The sequence below is a fragment of the Sciurus carolinensis genome, chromosome 11 (assembly GCF_902686445.1).
Source record: "Sciurus carolinensis chromosome 11, mSciCar1.2, whole genome shotgun sequence".
Classification (NCBI taxonomy): domain Eukaryota; kingdom Metazoa; phylum Chordata; class Mammalia; order Rodentia; family Sciuridae; genus Sciurus; species Sciurus carolinensis.
This window is the reverse complement of record NC_062223.1, coordinates 130,395,033-130,419,486: the sequence shown is the minus strand read 5'-3', so window position 1 is coordinate 130,419,486 and position 24,454 is coordinate 130,395,033. Positions and strand designations below refer to the sequence as shown.

The following is a 24,454-nucleotide window of genomic DNA, read 5'->3' as shown; positions in this document are numbered from 1 at the left end:
TATGGATTTCAATTTAAGTATGTGAAAAAGGGGATTTACAATCCTATCCCTTTACATGTATTTCATTGGTTAAGTAAATAAAATAGTTTGACAGCAAAAGCATCAGAGAACTCTAAAAAATTGTAGATAAAAGGGACAGGGAAAATCATGCCATTCTAGCCCAAATTAACCGTATAAATTTTGAATATATTATCTTTAAATGAATACTTTATACCTGAGCCTTTTTTCTTTAGCCCTGAGAAACTCAAAATGCTCATATGATAGAAAACTTATCATTTTCTTCAAGAGGACTTGGCACTACCTTGTTTGCCTTATTTTTTTTACTGCTATGACTGAGTGTTACCACATGGTGGCAGCTCCAAACAAATGCAAAACTGAGAACTAGGATAGAGAAGAATTCTATTTCCCAAGTATTGAAATAGCCCATTTTTCGGTAAATGACTAGAAAGAAATTCATCAGCCTCATGCCTGCTTGAAATATAACATAGAAAAAGAAAGTATGTATTTGATAGCCTTTGGAGGGAAATGGTACTCAAATTCTAGCAGATCCATCCAAATCACTTGTGCTTTTTTAAACTGATACATTATAATTATACATAACAGTGGGATTCATTATGCCATATTTGTACATAACAGTTTGATATCATTTCCCAGTACCTTCCCTTTTCCTCTTCTCCCTTCCTCTGATTCATTTGCTCTACTCTATTGATCTCCCTGTTGTCATGATGATGATGATGGTCATGATGATTATATTATGATTATATGTACATAAGTAGATTCATTGTGATATATTCGTACATGGACATAGCATAATTTGGGAGATTTCATTTTCCAAAACTTCCCTGTGTCCTCTTCTCTTCCCTCCCTCTCAATCCTTTTCCTCTACGTTATTGTTCTCCCTTCTATTTTTGTGAGAAACCACCTTTCTTTTTTCCATGTCTATAGGACCCTAAAAAGAGGTGAGCTTAGGCAAGTTTAATTGGTCCTATACTAACAAAGTCATTGTTGATGATTAATTATAAAATTAGATACAGCAATAGCACCAGAAACCTCAGATTCATTGTGGAACATTGTGTACTCCTGGGAAGTCTCCAGAAAGCAAATCAGAAGTGATGTCCCCCGACCACACACAAGTTTAGCAAATGGATATTTCACTCCATAAAATATACGTTTGAAAACTCCAGGTTAGCATGAGTATAAGCTCATTTGTAGCCCTTCCAGAAGTCTTCAAAACAGGGAAGAAATCAGTAAATGTCATGGCATTTTACCAGAGGTGTGGAGCTTTTCCTAGAACCACATGTTATCTTAGAATCAAACTGGAGCCTCCTAAATCTCAACCCCACAGCTCTGTGTAATGGAGATGCTATCAAAACAAGGCTTTGCAGGAGAATGAAGCCCAGATCTTTCCTCACTTCTGCCCACAACATTTCCATGTTGAATTGTGGGGGCGAATGGAAGGCAAGGAAGAAACAAAGTTTTGCCAATTCCAGTTAGCCACCAATTGTGAGCTCTTACTTGGAACAAGATGAATTTACCATCCTGGTGAATTAAAGGAGAAATAGAAGCTAGGTAGGTAAAATAATTCTAATGTAAAATCTTTTTTTTAATAATTTATTTATTTTGATTCATTGTAAACAAATGGGGTACAACTTGTTTCTCTGGTTGTACATGAAGTAGAGTCATACCATTTGTGTAATCGTACACAGGGTAATGATGCTTGTCTCATTCTGTTATTTTTCCTTCCCCCCACCCTTCCCATCTCTCTTTTTCCTCTATACAATCCATCCTTCCTCCATTCTTGCCTCCTTACCACCCCCAGTTATGTATCATCATCCGCTTATCAGAAAGATCATTCAGCCTTTGGTTTTTTGGGATTGGCTTATATCACTTAGCATGATTATCTCCAACTTCATCCATTTGCCTACAAATGCCATAATTTTATTCTTCTTTATGGTTAAATAATATTCCATTGTGTATATATACCACAGTTTCTTTATCCATTCATCTGTTGAAGGGCATCTAGGTTGGTTCCACAATCTAGCTATTGTGAATTGAGCAGCTATGAACATTAATGTGGCTGCATCACTATAGTATGCTGATTTTAAGTCCTTTTGATAAAATACAGCACCCCTCCATGCTCAAAACACTAGAAAAAAATAGGGATAGTAGGAACATTCCTCAACATTGTAAAGGCTTTCTATGCTAAGTCCACAGCCAACATCATTCTAAATGGAGAAAAACTGAAAGGATTCCCCCTAAAAACTGGAACAAGGCAGGGATGCCCTCTTTTAGCACTTCTATTCAACATTGTCCAAAATCATCCTTGAAACTCTAGCCAGAGCAATTAGACCAAAGAAATTAAAGGGATATGAATAGGAAAAGAAGAACTAAAACCATCCCTATTTGTCAATGACATGATTCTATATTTAGAGGAGCTGAAAAATCTTTTAAGAAGGTAAGAACACTTATTAGTTGACAGAAGAATTGTAAATACATACAGAACCTATCACTGAACTTTCTAGGTATGAAGTAAATATCTCTTCATTTCAGTGCAGAGGGATTAAAAAGAAAAGTACAAGATGATGGGCATAAAGATAGAGAAGACCCAGTGACACCCAGTGCATTAAAAGACATTTCTTAATTGGGAGTCTCTTCTGAGTTACTTTTGATGCCTTTGTGTCCCTCAGGAACAGAGACAGAGTTAGCTGACACAGCCCTGGATCTGATCCTCTTGCTGTTAATGAAACAGTGGAAATGGCTATGTACTGAAAACATGCAGAAATTTCTTCGTCTTATCTTTGGGACCCTAATTCAAAGGTAAGATTGCTAAATTCTCCTTCATATCAGGTTCTCAAATTGTATGGAAATTGGACACAATGGTGACTTCTGTACCAGGAAGGGTAAGTGTAGAGTCCAGGAAAACTGTGGTCATGAGAAAAGATTGACTGCTTCAGGGTACAGGGATGAAAATTGCCAGAAGACTATCAGAAAGCTTTTTTAATCACCTCGTGTAAATGTGCCTGGTTCCGTAATACCTCTGACATAAAACCCTGAATTACAGACTCTGTCTGTGATCTTAACAGACTTCTGTTGAATTCTGCCTTCTCTGGGATCAGTTCTCCAATGCATTTATGTCCCCAAGCCTGTACCTTTATCTTGTTAGAGTGGACATGGATCTTAACTAACAATATGTAGTCACTGTGATGACAAACAGTAAAAAAGACAGGGAGAAAACAGATCAGTACTGTTGATATAAAGCTCTTCCCTCACTAATGATTATGAAATATCATTCCAAAAATGTCTGTAGGACTTAGATAGAAACCCTGCCTGAGACCAGAACTAGTTTTGTATCCCCAGCAACTTACACAGGGTCTGAGGCATAGTAGATTCATTCATAAATAACATTTATGAATAAACATTACCCTTCTCAATACCTTTATACTGAAAAATATAGTTCTGTAATGTTTTATTCATTCCCCTATGACTGTTGCTAATTAGGCCTTCATGTCTTTTCTTTCTCTGTTGGACTTTCCTTTGCTTATCTTCCAAGTGTTTTAAAAAATGGAAAGATCCCACCACTAGGTAATATGTGATTGTTGAAACCCCCAACCCCCTGTAGTCATTTACATGATGAATTAGTTTCAGAACAAAGAAATTGTTCAGTAGGAATATAAAAGTATAACTGCATCAGGAGAAACTTAGATTAAGATCTATATTTAAGAAAGGAGGAAATTTGTCTAAAAGTTTGAGTAGCTCAGAAAACAAAATAACCTGGGCCAGTCCAGTTACAGAAGAGAGAACTATATCCTGAGAATCACACAAAGATCTTGGGAGAACTGGTATCTCACATAGGGAGAATCCTTGGAAATCTAAGCAGCAAAGTAAAATGCAAGGGAAGCAAGCCCCGAGGGGTACAGTAGACTTGGGAAAGACTTCAAGCAGTCAAATATAGACTGAGAAACTTCCAAGTCACGTTGCAGTCCTTTAGTGGGGAGTGTGTAGAATTTAAAGAAATAGTAGTTGTGTTCCCTAGTCTGAGCTATCTCTTGGCTGGATGGTACAGATTTAGCTGGGCTGCTTTGTAGCATTCATCCCACTTTACCTTAAAATGCTTCTCTCTTTCTTGATACAACTGGGGATTGATTTGGTCTTGCTTCTTTATTCACAGGGAAAAAAGGTATATTACCAAAAACTGGTCATTAGTGAACAAAATAGACATGGTCCCTGCTTTCTCATATTTTACAATTTAATGGGAGTGAGCAGTGAAACTCAGTGTCTTACACACGATCACAAAACCAATGAGCAGTGAGCCACCATTCAAACCCAGCTGCTCAGAAGTCCAAGTTCTTATCTACTACAGTAAGCTACTATTTTGTATTTAAATTTTCTGAGCTTCAGTTTCCCCATCTGGAAAACAGAATTAGCAATGTTATCTCACTTTAGATATCCAATAAATGTTAATTCTTAATATTGCTCTTTGGAAAAGAAAGAAGAATAACACATATTTTCTGTTTCTAATACCTTCAACTAATGGCTGCAAATTTGCTCCACTTTTTATGTCTTCAGGATACTTCACCCCATACCAATCTCCTTCTTCCAGTTACCACCATCCATTTTGTCTGTCTCTCTGAGCCACACAGAGTTGGGCTTCTAAACAATGAAGACTTTGTGAGGTCTTTCAAGGTGATTCTGTGCCAGTGGGCTCATGTGTTAAAGCAGCAACCACAATACTCCCAGTCTTACATCAGGAAGCAGAGCACTTGGGCTCCTGTCCAGTACAGACAAGCACAGTGAAATATATTTATAGTTCCATAGTGTTTTCCAGGTTTACTGGTGCTCCTGGTGACATGAGTGGGAAGAACTGCTGGAATCTGTTCTCATGGGAACAGCTTTGGAAACAAGCTAAGGTTCTCATTTTTCTATCCCCATTCCCTTGACACTTCAGCTAGATCCAGTTAGCTGGATAGATACATGTCTGTTGAATGAAAACTATCAAAACCTATGTGCAGCTATGCTGTAAATTATATCAGAAAGAAGACTTGCTCCTGAATTTTCCTTGATTTGCTCTTCACTTTTCATTCCTGTTTTTCTTCTCTGTTTTCTTATGGAATGCCATCACTATTTAGAATGGCAGGAAATTCTGATTGTATTTGATAAATATTGTAAAAGAACAGAAATTTTTGGCTACTTTTGAAAACCTTATTGTATCTTTAGACTGTTATTCTTGTTCATTATAGACATTTCCAAGTAATGGTATTTTGTAACTTGTTTAGTTATCTCATATCCCTTCTAGCCAAAAAGTTCTTAACTTATATCTAGTCAAACTTTATCCTTAGCCCATTTCATTTTCTGTTAGCTGCAGGGAAAGCAGAACTTCAGCTGGTTGGCACTCTCCTCATCCTAAGCTTCCGTAGATTATAATCTCATCCTTCCCAATTCAAGACCTTCTGACTTTCCCTATAAATTCCCATTCCCTCCTTTTTCATATTCTTGATCCTCTTCTCAAGGATCTTGTGCTGGTTTCACAGTGTTCCAGAAGCCTCCTGAGGTTAGGAAATAATAAGTCATGGTATCTGAAGAAAGAACTAATTTCCCCTCCAGAGGCCTAAGGATTTGCCATTCTATGGCCATTGTCTCATACCAGCAAGTCCCTGGGTGTATGGTAGACATGGAAAAGATGGGCCTTACTTCCAAATTCAGGGTGTAGAAATTGATCATCTCATCAACTTCAAGGTATTTACTATCCTGTAAGCATTTGTTGAGAGATTTATTTCATGCAGACCTTGTGCTGAACATTTCAAATATATCCCTTAAAAAACCATATGGAACGGGTATGGGGAAACAGACTTACAAAGAATTTGTGTTATTACATCAAGATGACAGGTCACAAATAGCACACATGAAATTTGAACCCAGGTTATTCTAATTTTCAGCGATAATGATTCTTTAATTTTTAGGATCAGAACCTCTGCCCTATAATTTGGAGGGATAAAGCCAAACAAAAAATCTTAGGCTCCAAGTAGCAAACATTCCCCAAGAAGAGAATATCAGATAGTTTGTAGAATCCAAATTATGTCTCACATCTAACAAAAAGGGCACTGTTCCCTCCTAAAGTCCCCTGGGCAGCTTGCAGTTTTTATTTTTTAAAAAAAGTGGCTTAAGCAGTGCCACACTCTGGCTTTGTTTGCTTTAGTAAGCAAGTAAGCCAGGAACTTGATATCTCCCTAGAGCTATAACACCCTCCCCACTACACCCACCCTGACCCCCCCCCCACACACACAAGGGGTATGATATGAGTCCCAGTGTCCCCATGTCTCCATGATTGCTACCTAGGAGGGCACAAGTTTGTTGTCTCTGGAACCACAGTTAGCTAAGCCATATCCTTTTGAAGGTCAGACTGGGGTTCTCTTCCTTTAAGTTCTATGGTTTAAGGAGCAATAATATTTGGTATCGGTATCTCAGGTGAATGCTTCCACTTCTCTAATTATCATGTACACACTGTAGTTGGGCATCAAGGATAATACAGCCACATGGATTTAGATGCATCTCCTTCTTAAAAACAGCCTCATTTTCCAACCTCCAGTATTATTTCCAAGCAGACAAGTTTATTCTGCTTCCAGCTTTCTTTACTCTCCCTTAAAAGACCTATATACATAGCTCCCTTGGACTCTGTCAAATTATAAGCATACTCTCTCCCTAGCCTACAAGGCAGAAAAAAAAAAAGAGTAAATTTAACCTCATGACCCCTCCTTCCAAGCGAAGGTTGGAGGAGTTCTGATCTGAGCCAAACTTATAAATCTCTCTTGATTGTTGATAGTGTGGAGACAGTAAGGGAGGGGAGCTTAAGAGAAGTTAGATGCCCAAAAAAGGCATTGTTAAGTCAAAGGGAAGTCTTGCACGCATGTGCGCCTGACCTTGTATGTCAGCTTCTGTGCTGGGAACGTCCAATTATGTAACAAGGAGCACTCCTTATTTGGCAGGGGAAGGGTATGTGGGGTAGCAGTCTAAGCCAAGGAGCAAATCCAGCTTCTGCAAACCCTGCTTATGTCCGAAAACAGAAGAAACTTGACAATATCCCTGCATGCATCAAAATCAGGCTTAGGGAATTGGAAAACTACTCAGAACTAGTCTGGGTTAAAGGGAAGGAGGAGAGATGTACTGTGCTCCATTGATGATAGAAGGTTTGGGGCAAGAAGATCCAGCCAAGGTAAGGGGTGAGATTATTTTGGAGTCTGATATAGAGTAAAGGAATGAGAAGAAGTTGGACCAGCTCCCTGCCTGGATGCCCAAAGCCATGCCATGATAAAAATAGGAGCCAAGCCAGCAGTAGAGTACGTGAATGCCACGTCCGGGGCTCTGCCCTCCCCATGGCCCTGAAGATGGTATCAGACCCTGTGTCCAAAGGGCAGCAGACACATTCCTGGCATCTTCATCAAGATTTCTAAAGACTGAGTGAGTGAGAGAGAGGGGGGAGAAAAAGAGAGAGAGTTGTTGTATGTGTGTGTATGTGCAGGGGACACCAGGCATACAGTCAGGACAAGGGAGAAGGTTCTATTACTCTTTAAGCAGAGAAAGTAAAATGTAAAGTCAGAGAAATATACAGAGGAAAATTTTAAAAAGACTGTGCAGGTATAATGAGTCCAACAAGCCGTGAACCCAGGAGAAAATTGAATGGCAGTTTCTGGAACTTGGGTCAGGCATGGAATTGTTTTCTTAGTAAAGATATCTCTCTACAAACCACCTGTTAGGAAAGGTTAGGATAAGATTATGGCAGACCATTGTGGAGAGTGCTGTGCTGCTAGATGGGATGTTCACCTTCCTTAAGGATAATTGGGAATGGTTGACCCTAAACTCCCTTGCTTTCACAATTATGTTAGATCATTCCAGAATCATAGTTGTTCTCCGGAGGGAACTCTGCTTCAAGGGCATCTTTTCTTGGTGGGTATGTGTAAGTAGCAGATGGATAAGTGGTTTTTATAACACTGATTATTTCCTAAGGGAAACTCAAGGCTTGCCACTGAAGGAACACAAAAAATTATAACAGGAAAGGAACTGAATTTAGTACATCCTAACTGTACAGGCAAGCAGCTATGTACTTTATGTACTAATGTGCAATTCTATGAGATAGATTTATATTTCCACATTTTACAAGTGAGGAAAATTATATTCAGATTAAATAACTTCTGAAATCATAGAACTAGGAAGCACCACACCCAAGATTCCACATAAGTCATCCTGATTTCAACACCCATGTATTTTCTACTACTGCACATTGCCTTCCTCTGTGCAAGCTTTCTCACCAAAGAGTAGCACTAGAATTGATCTCACTAGAAAGCCCCTGTGACTTATTCTTGTCTAATATCTTGCTTTCCATCTGACTGGTCCCAGGAACACATGTATCTGGTGGTAGCATATAAACTTACTTCTGTCTGCATATTCTTATTTTATTCTTAAAGCACCCATGAGCTAGTTAGAGATTGATTAGATATCACTATTCTACATCCTATCCCAAAGTAGAGAAAATGTATCAAAATTAAGATTCAGAGTTACACAGATCGCAATTCTTTCCTTTGCTCCCTAACTTCTTTTTCATCCACTCTGGCCTTGCTGTATTTTATACCTGATCTCTTCCTATGCACACCTTCTCTGGAAGAATGCTTACTCTGTAAAAATGAATACTGGTTCTAGAAGTTCTACAAGTTCTAGATATAAAATTAACTCAAATTAAGTCTTGAGGTGTCTCATGTCAGGTTAACTACTGGCCTAGTAATAATCATTGACTTGGGCTATTTTTAGTGGTGCCAAAATTAACTTTTCACAGTGATAGCTTTGCTCAAAATAATGAAGAGGCCCATGCCTCTTCCTTGGGCCATGCCAAAGGGAAGCTCTTGACCTCTGTAGGCCAGGCCAGAATGGGCCCCAGCAGTTTCACCTACTATATACTTACTGTGCACGCAGTCTGCCTGACAACTTTCTTAGGTGTTGCTTATTCTATACCCATCTTAGTTTAAAGATGTTGTGCCCATCCTGTCATGTACTGACAGCCTCCACTTGAATGTGACTTTAAGATTGTAACAAGTAGGTGACAGCTGACTGCCTTGTGCCTGTGGATTGTGTGTTTTGTATGTGGCATATGCTCGTAATTCTTATATATTCAAGTTCAAGTTCAGCAGTAGTCACTGGAAAAGTTAAGGGAAAAAAAATACAGAATTTCAAGGTGACTTGAACCCCAGAACCTTTTGTTCCGAGTCACATTATTGGTATCTCTTGTCAGTCTCTATATCTCTGATAGCTTAATGTTTTTGTTTGTTTTTCAGTGTTTTTTTAGTTGTAGGTGAACACAGTACCTTTTTATTTTATTTATTTATTTTTATGTAGTGCTGAGGATCAAAACCAGCACCTCACACCTGCTAAGCGAGCACTCTACCGCCGAGCCACAACCCCAGCCCCAGCTTAATGCTTTAATAATAGCTTTAGACTCTAAGACTCTTGAGGGCAGGGACTGTCTTATTCATCCTTACATCCTAAAACACCTAGCTTGATACATAGGAGAGACTTATTTAATTTGTGTCAAATGAATGGATGTATAAGATCACATGCCATTCTACTTGAATCAGTCCCTCTGCTTATCACTACTGTGACCCTCAGTGGTTCTTCAGCAGTGCTAGGGAACAAGAAATGCAAATGGAAATGGTCTTTCATCCCTTCCCCACGGGGCATACCTACAATTCTGGGCAACTACAATTGCCAGAGTCATGATTGGGCCTAAGCAAACAAATTTTTATTTGGGGCTTTTCAGTCCATCTGCCCTTCTGGTGACACTGTCATTTCCAAAAGAGTACAGGACCCCTGACTTCCCTGGGCCCCCCACTGTGAGGCTGCATTGAGTGTACCTTCTCAGAAAGCATGGCCCTTTCCCTTCTCTTTCTAGACCTCTCTCCTTCCACTTGGGAAAGAAAGAATATGAACCTTCAAGTCAGACAGATCTGACTCAAAATCCTATCTTGAGGCTTAGTACCTGTGACCTAGACAAGTCCCTTAATCTGCCTTTGCCAGAGTTACTCTGTGATGGAAATAATAGTGCCTTACTCATGAAGTTGTTTAGGGGATAAGAGATAATAAATGTTAGGGAGACTTTAGAGAGGAAAGTATGTTTGGAACTAGATCTTTTGATACAGATATCATTTAGAATCATTTAAGCTGAAGAATAAGCCAGACACTGAAATGCTTTTAAAGGATAAAATCTACTTTTAAATAAAATGTAACCTTTAAGCATGTTTTGTATATTTTTAGCTACCCTCTCAGAAAAAGAATCTGTGTGTCATGCCCACATTGTTTTTGTTTTAAAATCTATCACATAAAATGGAGCAAATTATGTTTTATGCATTTATGAAGATGCAACAGTGAACCCCACTATTATGTATAACTATAGTACACTAATAAAAACAATAAATAAATAAAACACACATTAAAAATTAAATTTGTCACAGGAAGACTTGCCCAGCTACTGCTAGATGGGAGTACCAGAATTCTCCCTATAGGCACCAGGTGGCGCTGCAGGTTAAATAATACCCATACACTTTCTTTGAGAGAGACCTATTTTGCAATTATAGGTCATTTGCCCTGGGTGATGGTATCCAAGCCATTCTGTGTGTCACATCATGATAGAGACCTTCAGTCCACCCACTCCATAGTGCCAGTGACTTTTGGACAAGCCAAGTTGCTTTCTTCTTTCACCCTTTGTTCTGATGGGTCTTCAGCATTTTCTGCTTTCTCTCTCTGAGTAGTATGCACTGCCAAAAGTTGCCCCTATGAGTGAATTCCATCCCTTAAGAATTCAGTGTTAGTGCTGGTTCTTTCAGAACAGAATGAAACAGTCTGTGGTGATGAGGAGACCAGCTGGACATCTAAGTGGAAAGAATCTTGTTAGTACTCTATAAGCTAGTTTGTCCTATACTCAAGGACTTTTTGAGTCCCAGAAGTCCTGAGACGTGTAATAACACATCTGCTAAGGTAGAGATAGTGCCACATTGCCCTGATGTTGGGAATCTTATCAGCCTGTTACATGAGCAAGGGAATTTCTTGTTGCTTTCAGCCATGAGACCATTTGACACTTTCTTAATAATTTAGCTTTAGAGAAGCAATTACATGTTTATGCTCAGTTTTGTTTTTGTTTTCGTTTTGAGGTACTAGAGATGGAACCTAGGGCCTTGTGCATGGTAGGCAAGTGTTTTACCTCTGACCTTAGAGTCTTCACCCAGTATCTTGTTTAGGAATAGACTTATTTGGTACTGAAGTAGGGAGAGAGTAAGGGTGAACTGGTGGGAGATATACTTTAGTCTAGCTGTAATGTAATGACAGCATCAAAGGAGTTCTAGCAGGGAATGTATCCCTCCTGGGAAGGTGGCTTGCCATATAAATGCAACATCCAGTCCCTCTCTCCCCTATGATTTCTTTTTTGTCTTTTTTCTTTTTCTTTCTTTTTTTTTTTTTTCCAATTTATGTATTCCATATTTCCTAATCACACAACTGGTGCCCCCAAAGTTCTTACTATGCAGAGATTCTGGAGCTGCCACCTCTCTGTCCTTATATCCTTAGTATCAGAATAGATAGCCTTCTACTTGGAATGGTTTTGAAATTCAGCCTATACATAGGAAACTAGAAACAAATATCTTTCATTATAGTCACTTTCCTTCTCTCCACACCCCTCTCAGTGTTTTCCTGCTTCTTTATCTTGGACATCTGCTTCTCATATATATATCCTTTGTTCTCAAGGCTGATCTTTGCCAGCCTTCTCTGTTACCTCTAATATCCATAGAAGTAGAGAGCACATAATTACTTAGCCCTTCTCCCCCCACCACTACTTCCCTTCCCATCCTTGTCTCCTGTGGTGGTGGTTCTATGCCCAGAGTAGAGCATGGAGCTCTCCCTGTGAGGTAAAGTCACCATGCACAATAGGGGCTCTGGTTGTCAGGACAACACTAAGTCACTGCCTTCTCCCCTCCTTTGTGTCTTGCCTTTCTTCCTGTTGCTCCAGTCATCAAGGACTTTACACCCTCTCCCTGCCCTTTCCCCTTTAGTAGACAATTTTCTTCTGAATGGGTGGCCATTTTAATTACCTTCCCCTTCTTCAGGCCACCTCCCTGCCCTTGTCCTGGAAAGGCAGGATCAGAATAACTACCTACCAGGAGACTGAGAATGAGCCAGGCTTACAGTTCACATGGGACCAAGGAGAGGAGACAGATATTTTGAATCCAGTCTCTACAGTGAAAGTTTCACTGTATAAAACATAGATGTCTGGTTTTAGGAAGGATTCTGAAATACAGTTTTCATACTGTGCTATGACCCATAACTCTATAGGGCCCTTCTCCAACTTTATTTACTCAGTACCAGATGGTTCACTCTTCCTGTATTTACTTCCCTGGGCCTGCCAGAAGAGGAGTAAGCAATTTCATTTACAAGGAGAAAACTCAAGCATAAATGCCTCAGGATGCTGCTATCATTTAGTTCCCTCAAACTTGTAGAATTTTTAAAGAGAATTCAAAGGATTCTTTTGATCTGTTGCATACCCAACAAATGCTTTCCTTTTTCTTACTTGATTTTAGTGATAACTTCAAGAATAAGGCATGGTAAGAATTAGCCCATTTTATAAAGAAGGAAGCCAGAATTCAGTTCATTCAACTTGTAAGTGAAGAAGCCAGGCTCAAAGGTGTTTGCGGCTTTTCCATGTTGATTTTAAAGTCTGTCAGCCCTGATTTTCTGAGTTGTTCTTTAGTGCATTGACAGCAAGATGGTATGGCAGAGAAAAAAGTTATTTGAAAGTCTTCAGAGACATACTAGATTTGTGTAATGAACTTCCAGATTGGAATCCCAAAGATGTCATTCAAATCTAAACAAATATTTAGAATCTCCCTTTGTAATTAGTCTTATTTATCCCAAGAACACAGAATGTGCAACTGTCTCCCTTCTATTCTGTATTTGTTAGAAAGGTAGCCTGACCTTTGATTTTGGTCTTTTTCCCCCATTCTGCTATGGTCTTTTCTTCTTTTCTTCTAACTAGTTTCAGATTATCGTATGGAATCAATGTAATGCTGTTCTGTCCATCAGAGTCACCACCCAAAATACAAGTGTGACTTACAGTCAACATAACCCCCTTTGCTTTTGTTTGACTTTCATTCTTTTCTATCCTCTAGACCTGTTTGCCAGGAAAACTAACAAAAACAAAAGCTGCTGGCAGCTGTCTCTCTTCTCTAGGATTTATAGTGTGCCAGAAAGGAAGCATGGCTGACCCGCTCCCTTGCCTTCCACCTCTCTTTGCTTCCAGAGGAATGCATAACTAGGTGTGAATTGCCTATTGCATGGATTATTCATGATGAATTCTTCATTCTAGATCAGCTGACTTACTACCCAGCATACTCCTTAAAACATTCACCCTGCAGCTGGTAGATTGGCTCATGATTTAATATTATTATTAGCTTAAACAAAGATCATTAGGAAAGAATCTAATGTTTATTGTGAAGCGTTTATATAAATACATATGAAATGCCAAATGCAAAGGATTTCTATCTTGTCCATAGTCTTTTAAATCTATCATTGTCCTCCTTCATAAGCATCAGTAATTAAGAGGGTACTTTTTCTGATCTAAATATTGAGCTTTTTAAAAAGACCCCAAATCCCTACCGTTGGCAGTTGAATATCCAGTTGAAAGTGAAAACTTATAAATAAGAATTTCTAGTATAAACTTGAGACTTCAAAAAGAACTGTATGTGTGAGTCAGAAGGAATTAAGTAATTGTGAGGGACCTCAAAAAGGTTTACAGAGCAGATGACATCAGAAAAGCACTTAAAAAATAAGAAGTTAGAATGGCTATTATCAAAAATAAAACAAACAAACATGCATGCTGGTGAAGATATGAAGAAAGAAGTCTTATATGCCATAGGTTGGAATGTAAAGTTAGAGCCATTATGGAGGTTTGGAGGTTCCTCAAAAAAACAAAATATAGAACTATCATGTGACTCAGCTATCCCACTCTGAGGATATCTACAAAATAGATGAAATAAACATGCTAAAAAACCTGCATGCCTGTGTTTATTACAACACTGTTTGTAATATCTTAAATATGTGATCAATCTACTTGCCTATCAACAGATGAATGGATAAAAAAAAATGTAGTATACAAACGCAATGGAGTATTATTCCACCATAAAGAAGAATGTAATCCTATCATTTGCAGCAAAATGATGGAACTAGAGGACATTATGTTAAGTGAAATAAGTCAGCCATAGAAAGACAGTACTGCATACTATCTCTCATATGTAGAAGCTAAAACAGTTGATGTGAAAGTAGAATAGTAGTTACTAGAGACTGGGAAGGGTATGGGGGGAGGATGGAAAACAAGTTGGATTTGATAAGTGCATACTTTAAGAATGTATGGAAATACCACTGAACCCCCAATAATGTTATGTACAATTAATATATGTTAATAACTTCTAAAAGTTATTACAGTATAGTAGGCATTGAGGTATAGAGCATTCAAGGCAGAGCAGTGGTAGAATAATTTATCTTTGCTACTAAAGAATTTGGGTATGCTTAGGAATATACAGTGTGTAAAAAGACTAACTGAAGATAACACTATAGAGTTTAATATGATTAAACTGATTCATACAGAGCCTTATGTGTCATTCAAAGAACATAGATAGGGTCTATCCCTCATTTGGTGAGAAACAGTTTACAGAACATATAGTGACAACATGATCACATTTACAATTTAGAAAAAGTCACTTAAATAGTATTGTAGAGGATTCATTAATCATGGAGGCAAAGTTGGAGCCAAGGAGAAAAATACGGAAGGAGTTGCACTGATAGAGATGACAAGACAGGAGGAACTCAGCTGAGGTCACTGCTATAGGGATGGTAAAGGAGTGATGGATTCTTGAGGTCCTGAGAAGATTAAAATCAACCAGATGTAATGACTGTTTCATTGATTCTCTAGCATTGGATAAGGATCAGGAAAAGAGAAATCAAAAACAATTCATACCTAGTTTTCTACCCTGTAAATTGAGAAGCATAATTATTAAGATGGAATACTGAGTTTTGAACAGTATGTCTGCATTGTAATTAAAAGTCTCTTCTTGTCTACTAAATCAACAGATTATTATCTACTTCGATTTGTGAAAAAAAATAAACAGCGACACCTGAGAAAGTATGACTGTATTTCTACTAATTTTGAGATTTTAGATAGAGAACTTAAGGCCCAGATAGTATTTTCATCTTTTCTGTATAAGTCTCTTGGCAAGAAAAATGAAAATACATACTGAGTAGTTAACTGTGTAGCTGGTACCAAGAGAAAGTTTTTAATTGTCCTGTTCTATGGCACATGATAACTCATATGGTAGACTCCAGACTCCAGAGAGCACAACTGAGGAATAGTAGAAAGAATATGCTCTGCAGGAGACCCTTCAGTCCACTGAAAAGGGAAAAGTGGAAGCAAAATTTAGATAAAGTTAAAACTAGAAATGGTGGAAAACAGCTGATACAGAAAGGAAAACAGAGGTTGATAAAAGGTACTAAAATTCACAAGAGAACATATAGAGAATGAGATTAAAAATAATACTGCTTTATATATTTAATAACAATACTGCTTTATATACTATAGAAACAAAGAAACTTAAAATTTTACACCAGAGGTATCCCTGAAACTTTTGGAACAGAATGATTCATTCAGTAAATATTTAATATTTAATATTTATATTCAGTAAATATTTAATATTGTGTGATTAGTGCTAATGCTCAAGGAGATAGCAAAATGAGTTAAGTCAGATTCCTACCCTCAAAATCTAACAATCTTAATTCTTTTGAAACTTACAAGAAGCTCAACCAATATATGGTTTTTTGGGGTTTTTAAAAATTTTTTATTGTAAACAAATGGGGTACAACTTGTTTCTCTGTTTGTACATGAAGTAGAGGCATACCATTTGTGGAATCATACATTTACATAGGGTAATGGTGATTGATTCATTCAGTTATTTTTTGCTTGCCCCCACCCCTCCCACCCCTCTTTTCCCTCTATACAGTCCCTCCTTCCTCCATTCTTGCCTCCCTCCCACCCCCCACTATTATGTATCATTATCCACTTATCAGCGAGATCACTCATCCTTTGTTTTTTTGAGATTGGCTTATCTCACTTAGCATGATATTCTCCAATTTCATCCATTTGCGTGCAAATGCCATAATTTTGTTAAATATTTTATGGCTGAGTAATATTCCATTGTACATATATACCACAGTTTCTTTATCCATTCATCAATTGAGGGGCATCTAGATTGGTTCCACAATCTGGCTATTGTGAATTGAGCAGCTATGAACATTGATGTCGCTGTATCTCTGTAGTATGCTGATTTTAAGTCCTTTGGGTATAGGCCAAGGAGTGGGATAGCTGGGTCAAATGGTGGTTCCATTCCAAGTTTTCTAAGGAATCTCCACACTGCTTTTCAGAGAGGCTGCACTAATTTCCAACCCCACCAGCAATGTATGAGTGTACCTTTTTCCCCACATCCTCGCCAACACCTATTGTTTCTTGTATTCTTGATAATCGCCATTCTAATTGGGGTGAGATGGAATATTAGGGTAGTTTTGATTTGCATTTCTCTTATTACTAGAGATGTTGAACATTTTTTCATATATCTGTTGATTGCTTGTACATCTTCTTCTGTGAAGTGTCTGTTCATTTCCCTAGCCCATTTGTTAATTGGGTTATTTGTGTTCTTGGTGTAGAGTTTTTGGAGTTCTTTGTATATTCTGGAAATTAGTGCTCTGAAGTATAAGTGGCAAAAGTTTTCTCCCACTCTGTAGGCTCTCTCTTCACATTGCTGATAGTATCCTTTGCTGAGAAAAAGCTTTTTAGTTTGAATCTATCCCAGTTATTGATTCTTGCTTTTATTTCCTGTGCTATGGGAGTCCTGTTAAGGAAGTCTGATCCTAAGCCGACACATTAAAGATTTGGACCTACTTTTTCTTCTGTAAGATGCAGAGTCTCTGGTCTGATTCCAAAGTCCTTTATCCATTTTGAGTTGAGTTTTGTGTAGGATGAGAGATAGGGGTTTAGTTTCATTCTGCTACATATGGATTTCCAGTTTTCCCAGCACCATTTGTTGAACAGGCTATCTTTTCTCCATTGCATATTTTTGGCATCTTTGTCGAGTATGAGAAAATTGTATTTATTTGGGTTTATGTCCCTGTCTTCTATTCTGCACCATTGATCTACCTGCCTGTTTTGGTGTCAGTACCATACCGTTTTTGTTACTATTGCTTTGTAGTATAGTTCAAGTTCTGGTATTGTGATACCCTCTGCTTCACTCTTCCTGCTAAGGATTGCTTTAGCTATTCTGGGTTTCTTATTCTTCCCAATGAATTTCATGATTGCTTGTTCTATTTCTGTGAGGTACATCATTGGGATTTTAATTGGAATTGCATTGAATCTGTATAGCACTTTTGGTAGTATGGCCATTTTAACAATATTAATTCTGCCTATGCAAGAACATGGGAGATCTTTCCATCTTCTAAGGTTTTCTTTAATTTCTTTCTTTAGTGTTCCGTAGTTCTCATTGTAGAGGTCTTTCACCTCTTTTGTTAGGTTGATTCCCAAGTATTTTATTTTTTTCAATGCTATTGTGAATGGGGTAGTTTTCCTAACTTCTCTTTCTGAGGATTCATCACTTGCGTATAAGAATGCATTAGATTTATGAGCATTGATCTTATATCCTGCTACTTTACTGAATTCACTTATGAGTTCTAAAAGTTTTCTGGTGGAATTTCCCGGTTCCTCTAAATATATAATCATGTCATCAGCAAATAGGGACAGTTTGAGTTCTTCTTTTCCTATTTGTATCCCTTTAATTTCTTTGGTCTGTCTAATTGCTCTGGCTAGAGTTTCAAGGACGATGTTGAATAGAAGTTGTGAAAGAGGGCATCCCTGCCTTTTTCCAGTTTTTAGGGGAAATGCTTTCAGTTTTTCACCATTTAGAATGATATTAGCCATGGGCTTAGCATAGATAGCCTTTACAATGTTAAGGAATGTTCCCACTATCCCTATTTTTTCTAGTGTTTTGAGCATGGGGGTGCTGTATTTTATCAAATGCTTTTTCTGCATCTATCGAAATAATCATGAGATTCTTGACTTTAAGCTATTGATCTGGTGAATTACATTTATTGATTTCCAGATGTTGAACCAACCTTGCATCCCTGGGATAAAACCCACTTGATCGTGGTGCACTATCTTTTTAATATATTTTTGTATGCAATTTGCTAAAATTTTGTTGAGAATTTTTGCATCGATGTTCATTAAGGATATTGGTCTGGAATTTTCTTTCCTCAATGTGTCTCTGTCTGGTTTAGGTATCAGGGTGATATTGGCTTCATAGAATGAGTTTGGAAGGGTGCTCTCCTCTTCTATTTCATGGAATACTTTGAGGAGTATTGGAATGAGCTCTTCTTTAAAGGTTTTGTAGAACTGGGCTGAGAACCCATCTGGTCCCGGACTTTTCTTTGTTGGTAGGCTTTTGATGACTTCTATTTCATTACTTGAAATTGATCTATTTAAATTGTGTATGTCCTCCTGGTTCAGTTTAGGTAATTCATATGTCTCTAGAAACCTGTTGATGTCTTTGAGATTTTCTATTTTGTTGGAGTATAGATTTTCAAATAGCTCCTAATTATGTTTTTTATTTCAGTCATGTCTGTAGTGATATTTCATTGTTCATTCCAAATTTTAGTAATTTGAGGTTTCTCTCTCCTTCTCTTTGTTAGTGTGGCTAAGGGTTTATCGATTTTGTTTAATTTTTCAAAGAACCAACTATTTTGTCAATTATTTCGATTGTTTCTTTTGTTTCAATTTCGTTGATTTCAGCTCTGATTTTAACTATTTCCTGTCTTCTACTACTTTTGGTGTTGCTCTGTTCTTTTTCTAGGGCTTTGAGCTGTAGTGTTAGGTCGTTTATTTGTTGATTTTTTTCTTCTTTTATTGAATGCACTCCATGAAATAAATTTTCCTCTAAGTACTGCTTTCATAGTGTCCTAGAGATTTTGATATGATGTATCTTTGTTCTTGTTTACCTCTAAGAATTTTTTTATTTCCCCCCCCCGATATCTTCTGTTATTCATTCATCATTTCATAGCGTATTATTTAATCTCCAGGTGTTGGAGTAGTTTCTGTTTTTTATTCTGTCATTTATTTCTAATTTCAATCCATTATGGTGTGATAGAATACAAGGTAGTATCTCTATATTCTTATATTTGCTAACAGTAGCTTTGTGGCATAATATATGGTCTATTTTAGAGAAGGATACATGTGCTGCTGAGAAGAAAGTGTATTCGCTCTTTGTTGGATGGTATATTCTAAATATGTCCATTAAGTTTAAATTATTGATTGTGTTATTGAGATCTATGGTTTCTTTATTCAATTTTTGTTTGGAAGATCTGTCCAGTGGTGAGAGAGGTGTGTTAAAGTCACCAAGTATTGTTGTGTCGTGGTGTATTTGATTTCTGGAATTTAGAAGGATTTGTTTGACATACATGGATGAGCCACTGTTTGGGGCATAGATTTGTGATTGTTATGTCTTGCTGATTTATGCTTCCCTTAAGCAGTATGAAATGTCCTTCTTTATCCCTTCTGACTAACTTTGGCTTGAAGTCCACATTATCTGATATGAGGATGGATACTCCAGCTTTTTTGCTGAGTCCATGTGCATGGTATGTTTTTTTCCATCCTTTCACCTTTAGTCTGTGGGAATCTCTTTCTATGAGATGAGTCTATTGCAGGCAGCATATTGTTGGATCTTTCTTTTTAATCCAATCTGCCAGTCTATGTCTTTTGATTGATGAATTCAGGCCATTAACATTCAGGGTTATTATTGAGATATGATTTGTATTTCCAGTCATTTGGCTCATTTTTGTTTTTTGACACGGCTTGGTTTCTCCTTTATTTGACTATTCCTTTAGGGTAGTTCCTCCCTTTGCTGATTTTACATCATCATTTTTCATCTCTTCCTCATGGAATATTTTGCTGAGAATGTTCTGTAGTTCTGGCTTTCTTTTTGTAAATTCTTTTAGCTTTGATTTATCATGGAAGGATTTTATTTCATTGTTAAATCTGAAGGTAAATTTTGTTGGGTATAAGATTCTTGGTTGGCATCCGTTTTCTTTCAGAGCTTGAAAAATGTTGTTCCAGGCCCTTGTAGCTTTTCGGGTCTGGATTGAAAAATCTGCTGATAACCTTATTGGTTTCCCCCTGAATGTAATTTGATTTTTTTCTCTCACAGCCTTTAAAATTCTGTCTTTATTTTATTTGTTAGGTATTTTCATATAATGTGTCTTGGTGTGGGTCTGTTGTAATTTTGTATATTTGGAATCCAATAAGCCTCTTGTATGTGATTTTCCATTTCATTCTTCAGATTTGGGAAATTTTCTGGTATTATTTCATTGAATAGATTCTTCATTCCTCTGGTTTGTTTCTCTAAGCCTTCCTTCCTCAATCTCAATAATTCTTAAATTTGGCCTTTCATGATATCTCATAATTCTTGTAGATTCTGTTCATGGTTTCTTACCGTCTTCTCTGTTTGGTCAACTTTGTTTTCAAGATTAAATATTTTTTCTTCAGTGTCTGAGGTTCTGTCTTCCAGGTGTTCTATCCTATTGGTTATGCTTTCTATGGAGTTTTTAATTTGGCTTATTGTTTTCTTCATTTCAAGGATTTCTGTTTGGTTTTTTTGCAGTATCTCTAACTCTTTATTAAAATGATCTTTTGCTTCCCGCATTTGCTCTTTTAACTGTTGATTGGTGTAGTCATTCAAACCTGCATTTGCTCTTTCATCTTATCGTTTGCTTCTCTGATCATTTTAATTATGTACATTCTGAACTCCCTTTCTGCCATTTCTTCTGCCATGCTATCATTGGATTTTATTGATGTAGTATCTAGGTTTGTTTGGGACATTTTCTTCCCTTGTCTTCTCATATTGCTCAGGTATATATGCCCCTAGTAGTGAAACTCTGGGATATTGCAGATTTCCTCTATTGACTTATAGTGTCCCTGTAGATTTCCAATAATTCACCTCCTAGCCTTCAGTAGCCTGAAGTCTTGGTGGAACTTGATAATATAGTGCTCCACAAGGAAGCTGCCTTTCTAGGGGTGGTGGCCTTCAGGTGGGATATATTCCCTGCTAGTGGGCAGAGGTGCCTCCACTTGTTGACTGATGATCAGCCAAAGTGGGACTAGACTGCGGGCTGGGGCGTCTGATCTGGGCCTGTGTCTCTGTTTCTACCACCCTGGTGGGGAAACCTTGCCCTGCGGGGATGACTTACCCAGTTGGGAAGTTTCGCTGGGCAGCTCTCCTCCGAGAAGTTCCCTTCGGTCCAGAACTTCCGCCTGGTCTGGGCAGCCCTCCTCTGCGACGTTCCCAAGGGTCCAGACCTACCTCCTGGACCAGGGAGCCTCGCCTTACGAGTGAGCCTCTCGCTGGGTAGCCCTCCTCTGCGACGTTTCCTGGGGTCCAGTCTTGCTTCCCGGGCCTGGTACCCTCGCTCTGTGTCAAAGCCTCTCGCTGGGCAGCCCTCCTCTACAATGCTCTCGGTTGTCTGGGTTCACGGCTCAGCTGGGGAGTCTCACTGGGCAACTCTACTCCACGAAGTTCCCTGCATTCCGGGACTACTGCCCCGTCCGTGGAGCCTCACCCAGTGGGAGAGACTCACCCAGCTGCTCTGAGTTGGTCCCAAGTCTCTCAGTACCTCCTCTTCTTGAATCCTGAGTCCTGTCAAAGGGCCTTCAGTCTCCTGTAGGTGTCTTAGGAAGGGGGCCTCCCTTCTGATGATGATGGCCACGCCCTCAGGAATAATTCAAAATGCCTGCACCAGCCTCCAAAGAAGATGGGGAGCCAGCGAGGGTGTGTTGAGTCAACACAGAGGCTAGTGCAGTGCCCCTCAGCAGTAGGGGGGCAGGCAGGCAGGCTTAGCAATGGCGTCCGACCTCAGTGTGTCCAATATATGTTTAATAAATGATTAAACTAATTAAACACATGATACCAGTGAAGAAAAAAAAAGAATCGATATCAAGTGAAAGCAGGATAGTTAACTAAGATCATGTAAATGAACATACATTAAAAAATAGAGAGGAGACACACAGACTAACACAGATATGTAAGAATGGTGTCTGATAAACTTAAACTCAGAAGAAGTCGAAGTTGTAGATAAATATTAGGGGGAAAGACTGTTTTAAAAAGAGCAACAGCAACAATAACAACAAAAAAACCATAATAAATTGCTTGGAACACATGAGGAAGCATTCATTCAACAACAAAGGACTTGGTCTACTATTTGCTAGGCTATTTAATTTCTACTTTTGTTTTGTTTGTGTTTTAGTTTTTTTGTTTTGCTTTTGTTACGGAGAATGTTCTAACAAGAAGAATTAAACATGTTTAAAGTAGAATTGAAGAATAAAATAGGAATGAAAATAATAAGAGAGTATTTAATGTTTTCACGTTCATGTACCTGTCCTAGATAAATAATTTCCATGAAACTGAAGTAATTTATATGTATGATTAAAAACATTAAGGTCATTGAGAAGCATTGCCAATAGAGATGGTTTGGTATTAGACAAATATCTTGCCTTTTAAAAATTGGGTAAAGGTTGTGGACCCTGACATTTATCTCTGGAAATTTCTGAAGCAGATTGTGAAATAGATGTTTTGTGCACAATAGGAAAGGAAATAACAAGTTCTAGAAAGCAGTATGGAGTGTGTCCTGCCTAAATTAGAATGGTTGTGTTTTGATGGGATTATGAGGCCATTAATGAAAGGAATACAACGGTAGTTACATTATATATGGATTTCAACAAGCTTTTGCCATAAGATGCATATAGACAAAATTTACATGTGTGGCCTGGACCACAATAGTACTTTTAAGTGATTAATGGCTAGTTGAGTTGTTTTTAAATTGATGTCAACCTGGAAAGAAATGTCTAGTGATGGAACATTGCTCTTTTTTTTATCTTGTTCAATTTTTTCATTAGTAGGTTTGAAAGTAACTCTAATCTTAGAGGAATAATTTATATTCCAGATGCTAAAAGGCATGATTCAAAAATATTTTGATGATTTAGAATGATAATCTAAAACCACAAAATGAAATTTCATAGAAATAAACATTATAAACCAGAATTTACATTTTTTAATTACATAAATAAAGAGTGCAGGAGTAGGCATATCCAAGGGACATGTGAATTATTTAAAAAAATACAGGTATATGGACTTAACAGTTTTAGTTGACCACAAATGCAGTATGAGTCAGTGTTTTTTTGTATATGTCAAGAAGCCAACACAGTCTTAGGTGTCTTAATAGAAGAATAGTATCTAGATCAAGGAGGGCACTAATCTCCTGTGCCCTGGCTGGTCAGGTCACATCTCAGGGCTGTGTAGTTCTGGGTGCTCTATTTTAAGAGAGAAAAAAAAAAACAAAGCAGTACACAACCAGAGGGTGGAACCAGGATGAGGAATGGTTCATTTCTCTCTATCATTCATCAAACATTTATTGAGTGTCCACTGGGTGCCTAACTTTGAGGTTGGTGAAATCAAGGGTATACGGGTTGTGAAAGAGATTTAAGAGATAAATAATAGCTGAATTTAAAAATGACAAGTTCTGTCTTATGGAGAAATTTGATCTATCTGTTAACTCCACATGGTAGAACTACTAGGACAAATGACTAGAATTCACAAGAAAGGAGATTTGTGTTGCCAATATTTAAGAAGCATTTTTAATGAACTACAGTTATCCTTTTCAGAAATTTTGAAGCTTTCCCAATGACACACTGCTAATGGGTGGCAGAAGTAGGATAAAAGTACAAGTTTGGGGATTCACAAACCAGAGCCCTTGTCTGTGCCTCAATATTGCAGAGGGAATTTCTGCTTTGGAGGAGATTGGATAAGATAACCTCTAAGCCTCCTTCCAACTCTCAAGCTGTGTGTCTGTAAGCCACTTGATATGAAATACTCCCTATTGATTCTCAGTGTTTACATGTATGGAATTGGTGAAATTGGAAAAGATAATCTCTAAGGTTCAACAGATGATTTCTTGAAGTTCTTTCTTTGAATAAGAATCCTCAAATTCATAATACATAATATCTCACATCTGTGACTTATACACTACTAATCAAAACCAAAAAATGTTTGTGCCTGGATATACAAGTATAGAACTCGGATTCTTAAATCATGGTGTTCAGGCAGGGTTAAGTTATTCTCTTGGTGGGCATGTTTCAAAGATGTGGATCCATGATTTAAAACATGAAAGCAATCGTGAAGACTCTGTGAGCCATTTTAGATTTCACAACAGTCAAGTAGAGAAAGAAGCTGGAGTTCCTTGCTCTCAGAGTTCATTTCCTCCTCATTCTTCTTCTACCGAGGACAGGAAAGGATGG

At 37.9% G+C, this 24,454-nt stretch overlaps 1 protein-coding gene across 2 annotated transcripts in view; it reads left to right on the top strand.

The window, feature by feature from the left end:
* Positions 1-24,454, top strand: part of Snx19 (sorting nexin 19) — a 47,399-nt gene that overhangs the window by 10,843 nt on the left and 12,102 nt on the right. For both annotated transcript variants that reach the window (XM_047516681.1, XM_047516680.1), the window contains one exon: positions 2,688-2,817. In XM_047516681.1, coding sequence (XP_047372637.1) covers positions 2,688-2,817 — 130 coding nt within the window. The remainder of the gene's footprint in view (positions 1-2,687; positions 2,818-24,454) is intronic.